This window comes from Theropithecus gelada, chromosome 11, assembly GCF_003255815.1.
Source record: "Theropithecus gelada isolate Dixy chromosome 11, Tgel_1.0, whole genome shotgun sequence".
Lineage (NCBI taxonomy): Eukaryota > Metazoa > Chordata > Mammalia > Primates > Cercopithecidae > Theropithecus > Theropithecus gelada.
The window spans coordinates 96,924,587-96,930,108 of NC_037679.1; the positions used below are offsets into that span (position 1 = coordinate 96,924,587).

At 45.7% G+C, this 5,522-nt stretch overlaps 1 protein-coding gene across 1 annotated transcript; it reads right to left on the minus strand.

Annotated features, from left to right (window-relative positions):
• Positions 1-508: 508 nt before the first annotated feature.
• On the minus strand, positions 509-4,651 carry DPPA3 (developmental pluripotency associated 3). Its single transcript, XM_025403845.1, has 4 exons — positions 4,567-4,651; positions 2,537-2,793; positions 1,710-1,751; positions 509-619 (listed from the first exon to the last, which is right to left on the minus strand). Exons 1-4 carry the CDS (start codon positions 4,649-4,651, stop codon positions 509-511), a joined length of 495 nt encoding a protein of 164 aa, XP_025259630.1.
• Between the last annotated feature and the right edge of the window lie 871 nt (positions 4,652-5,522).

The following is a 5,522-nucleotide window of genomic DNA, read 5'->3' on the forward strand; positions in this document are numbered from 1 at the left end:
AATTGTTAGCAAGAATAAGAAAATCAAGAACAATTTTTAAAAGGTACTCAAATGTCAACTTTATTGTTTCTATATAAACACCTTTTTGTACTGAAAACTGTAAAAATAACAAAGTGTGCTGTGATTGCAATCCAAATTTTTGAAAGCCAGAAAATCTAGTTATTATGCTATAGCCAAACTACCTAATGCTTTCTTTATCCACAAGTAACTTTGCTTCAATTTCTTGATGCTGGGTTTCATCTCACTGACTTTGGGCTTCTAAGACACATGGGAATACTTATGTCGTCTTTGGGTCAAATCAAACAGTAGAGCTAAAGTTATTCAAATACATTCAAATGTATCCCTTACAAATTACTAGTATCACAGTAGGAAGAAAAAGATACAAGAAGAAAAATACATCCTAGAACTCATTAATATTGTTGGTGTATAGTCTATACTAGCATAGAGTAGCTTTCACAACCTGCTGCATAAAATTACCAGCAAGAAGAAAAAGGTGCAAGAGTAAGTTTTATGGCTGAAGTGGCTTGGTGTCGTAATTCCCTATTCTAGCATTCTCAGAAGGATCCCATCCATTGGACACGCAGAAACTGCAGGGACATTTGAATGGTCTTGATTCCTTCTGAAAAAAAAATGATGAAATGGATTAATCAGAATATTGTACCTCAGAGAAATGTAATAAACCCTCAACTAGAATGTTGTTTATTTGGGTAAGTGTTGGAACGGGGAACTCACACAAAAAGGGCATAGAAGCCAAAAGCAAAACATTTTAGGAGACAAAAAAGAGGGAGGGTGGAAATATGGGTATCACAGAATGGCAGCTTGCGGGTCATTTTGTAATGGTAACAAGTGCAGATGGTCAATAAAACATTCTGGTCTCCGTTCTCTGAATGCCTTAAATGTAACTCATTCTGCTGCTAGACACGCTGCTGAAGCATTTGTCCTCTCACTATACTGTGCTACCGCGAAGATATCTGTGACAGCTCGTGAAAGTATAAACCTAACACCAAGAGTGACCCCTAGTGTAAACTATGAACTCTGGATGATAATCCTGTCAGGGTAAATTCATCGGCTGCCAAGTGTGCAATTTTGGTGTGTGACGTTGACAGTAGAGGCGGCATGTGTGGGGGAAGGGCATATATCGGAACTCTACACTTTGCTCAATTTTGCTATGAACGTAAAACTGCTCTGAAAAATAAAGAATATATTTAAAGAATATATATATATATATATATATATATATATATATATTTTTTTTTTTTTTTTTTTGAGACGGAGTCTCGCTCTGTCGCCCAGGCTGGAGTGCAGTGGCGCGATCTCGGCTCACTGCAAGCTCCGCCTCCCGGGTTCACGCCACTCTCCTGCCTCAGCCTCCTGAGTAGCTGGGACTACAGGCGCCCGCCACCGCGCCCGGCTAATTTTTTGTATTTTTAGTAGAGACGGGGTTTCACTGTGTTAGCCAGGATAGTCTCGATCTCCTGACCTCGTGATCCGCCCGTCTCGGCCTCCCAAAGTGCTGGGATTACAGGCTTGAGCCACCGCGCCGGCCAAGAATATATTTTTTAAAACTACAAACATGAATTGACTTATCCAGGGCTCCTGGGGATTCAGAAAGTCCAAGCAAATTCCCTATTCCGACAAAAGGAAACAAACCAGATAGATACCCATCCACATATATAGCCAAAAAGAAAAAGAAAAAAAATTATACTTACCCTAACTCCCTTAAGCCCAGTGTTTGTTAGTATTCTTTGATGCTTCATGGGAAGAAAAAAATATGTTTATTGAAACCTCTATCAAGAAAAAGATTACTAATATTACACATCAATATAAGGGAGAGAAACTAGGGAATTTGTTTGTTATTGAGACAGGGTCTTTCTCTGTTGCCCAGGCTGGATTGCAGTGGAGTAATCATGGCTCACTGCAGCCTCAACCTCCCAGACTCAAGTGATCCAGCTGTGTCAGCCCTCAGCCACCCGCCCCACAGCAGCTGGGACTTACAGGCACGTACCACTACACCCAGCTAATTAATTTTTTGTAGAGATGGTTGATTTTATTAATTTTTTATATTGCCTAGGCTGGTCTGGAACTCCTGAGCTCAAGTGATACTCCCATCTCAGCCTTCCAAGGTGCCTGGATTACAGACATGAACTGGGGAGTCTTTTTTTTTTGAGACCGAGTTTCGCTCTTGTTGCCCAGGCTGGAGGACAATGGCACAATCTCGGCTCACTGCAACCTCTGCCCTCCAGGGTTCAAGTGATTCTCCTGTCTCAGCCTCCCGAGTAGCTGAGATTACAGGTGCCCGCCACCAGGCCCGGCTAACTTTTTATATTTTTAGTAGAGACAGGGTTTCACCATGTTGGCCAGGCTGGTCTGAGCTCCTGCCCTCAGATGACCCACCTGCCTCAGCCTCCCAAAGTGCTGGGATTACAGGCCTCAGCCACTGCACTGGGCCTAGAGCTAGGGAGTCTTAATTAGGTCTTAATTTATGAGTGTCACTTCCTGGAATCGGGCAGCCCCCGCCCACATCATATCAACATACCGTACGAACTCTGCCGAGTAACATGTATCTGAATCTTGCCATTCTTTCTCTCTGCACAGACAGCAATGTTCTTACTCCTCTCCTCCTGTAAATCAAGTCATCTCTGATTTCCCTGAGGACTGGTGCTCTTGCAGCAATTCCATCTATCACTCGATGGAGTGAATCTTCTGATAGAGGGGAAGGGGATTCGTTACTGGCGTTGATAGTCAAGTTACTAAGGTTCTTTATCAACATCTCGGAACAGATCTCAGAGGCCCCTGAAAGAGAAGGTTAAAAACCATTACATTAAGGGGATCTTCAACATTCACACTTCAACTAGGTCTGACCTTAAGCAGGGGAACAGACAGCTGTGTGGGAAATTTCTCAGAGTGGAAGGTTACAGTAAACAATGCACAACCTCTAGTCTTTTCTCAAAAAGAAAGGCAGCCTGGTGCGGTGGCTCACACCTGTAATCCCAGCACTTTGGGAGGCCGAAGCGGGCAGATCACCTGAGACCAGCCTGACCAACATGGAGAAACCTCATCTCTCCTAAAAATACAAAATTAGCCAGGCGTGGTGGTGCATGCCTGTAATCCCAGCTACTGGGGAGGCTGAGGCAGGAGAATCGCTTGAACCCAGAAGGTGGAGGTTGCAGTTGACCCGATTGTGCGCCACTGCACTCCAGCCTCGGCAACAAGAGCAAAACTCCCTCTCAATAAAACGGATATATGGACCAGCATTCTTTCTTCTGGACGCAGGGGACACAGCCAAGATCAGGCCATAGGGCGTCAGCGCGCCAGCGGCCCAGTTCCCAGACCTCCTGGCATCGGGGAGTTTCTGCCGCCACCACCCTAGACACCCAGCCCCGCCGTCAGGGTCATAAATAAGACTTCAAACCACGTGGAAGGCTTCTGTGGCCAGGCCCGCGCTTGGGTGCTGCTGTAAGAAAGGAGTTCCTCCACCGGAAGACCTGGACTATCAGGGAGCAGAATTACCGGAGCAGTTTCTAGGTAAGCCGCCCTCCGGTGTAGGTCCTGCTACTAATTTACATTACGGAGCACGTTTACAGCCTCTGCCTTCCATTTCGCCGGTAAAGCTGCTGGTCTGTTTATTAACATTCCTGAAGGGTACATTTAGCTGGAAAGCCAGTCTCAAAAATATTGGCTTAGAGCCCGGCCTCGGTGGCGCACGCCTGCAGTCCCAGCTGCGCAAGAGGATGGCCTGAACCCAGGTGTTCGATAGCAGCCTGGGCAACATGGAAAGCCCCACTGTCAAAAATAAATAAATAAATAAATAATAAAAATAGGCCGCGGGCAGCGGCTCAGGCCTGTAATCCCAGCACTTTGGGAGGCCGCGGCGGGCGGATCACGACGTCAAGAGATCGAGGCCAATCTGGCTAACACAGTGAAACCCCGTCTCTACTAAAAATGCAAAAAATTAGCCGGGCGTGGTGGCGGCGCCTGTAGTCCCAGCTACTCAGGAGGCTGAGGCAGGAGAATGGCGTGAACCCGGAAGGCGGAGCTTGCAGTGAGCCGAGATCGCGCCACTGCACTCCAGCCTGGGGACAGAGCGAGACTCCGTCTCAAAAAAGAAAAATTTTAAGTTCAACTTAAGTTTAAGTTTCTCATATTCTTTCATTTTTTTTTTCCTATCTTTTATTTGGTCTCTGTATTTGTTCCTTTTTACCGTTCCTGACATGTGTTGCTGCGGGGGTAGATGCTGATGCAACCACGCTATGAGCCGCGTTTTGTGATTCCAATTATTTCTCCCCAGAAACCGGTCTTAGAAATCTGAAGTACTCCTAAGCATAGTGAATAAAATAATACAATTCTCACCACCACCATCACCGCTTTTAAAATAAAGTCTTTGACCTCTGTGTTTTCTCACTGGAGGAAGCTGGACTCCCTCTGGTTTGAGGTTTACTTAAATACATTCCTCTTCCAAAGACTGAAGTCAACATTTAAAAAAAAAAAAAAAAAAAAAGACGGCAGCCTTTTGACTTCCCAACCCCGCTATAGTCTTACAGTCAAGAAGGGCATTATCTGACTTACCTGTATCGTCCCGAGAATTTTCTTGGGTCAGCATTTGTGAAGACTCTGGGATGGAGGTTGGACTAAACTGCTGTGATGGGTCCATCTGCGTCTTGAACACTAAGCTTCTCCTGGATCTTTGAAACCAAGCAGAAACTGACGACTGACCCTCAAATTGCTACAAGGTAGCCCGGAAAGAGGCTGAAAACCCGAGCTCCAACGAATGGTCAAAGAACCGACGTAAAATGTAGGTCCGGCTTCCTCTTAAAATACAGATAAGCCAATCTTCCAGGATATTTGAATGTTAATGATCCAATGATTAGAGGATTAAGGGGTCCAAATGATTAAAGGTTAAATGGGCGTAGTTTAAATGGATTAAATGGGCGTAGTTTAGACTAGTAGGGTAGTTCTTCATCTGCTTTGCATTAAAATAATATGTCCTATGTCATAGCTGCTAGAAAATTTATAAAACGCCTCTCTTTCGTTGTTCTGTCTCCCTAAGGTTGCCTTACATATAAGTTGTTTTTTTCTTGCTATTTTTTGTTTTCCCAAACTCTACTCCTGAAGATGGCTTCTGTTTTGTGAACTGGGCTTAAGTGTTCTAGTGTAGAGAGGAGAATCGCAGTTTTTTTTTTTTTTTTGAGACGGAGTCTCGCTCTGTCAACCCAGGCAGGAGTGCAGTGGCCGGATCTCAGCTCACTGCAAGCTCCGCCTCCCGGGTTTACGCCATTCTCCTGCCTCAGCCTCCCGAGTAGCTGGGACTACAGGCGCCCGCCGCCTCGCCCGGCTAGTTTTTTTGTATTTTTCAGTAGAGACGGGGTTTCACCGTGTTAGCCAGGATGGTCTCGATCTCCTGACCTCGTGATCCACCCGTCTCGGCCTCCCAAAGTGCTGGGATTACAGGCTTGAGCCACCGCGCCCGGCCTGAGAATCGCAGTTTTTACCGCCCCCACCCCACCACCACCACTGCCCATAAA

Excerpts from the sequence above, each read along its gene's own strand:
- DPPA3 (XM_025403845.1), bottom strand. The coding sequence starts at position 4,651 with ATGGACCCATCACAGCAGTTTAGTCCAACCTCCATCCCAGAGTCTTCA. Across the intron at positions 2,794-4,566 it reads AAATTCTCGGGACGATACAG|GGGCCTCTGAGATCTGTTCC; the intron begins GTAAGTCAGATA and ends CTTCTCTTTCAG. Across the intron at positions 1,752-2,536 it reads TACTCGGCAGAGTTCGTACG|CATCAAAGAATACTAACAAA; the intron begins GTATGTTGATAT and ends CTTCCCATGAAG.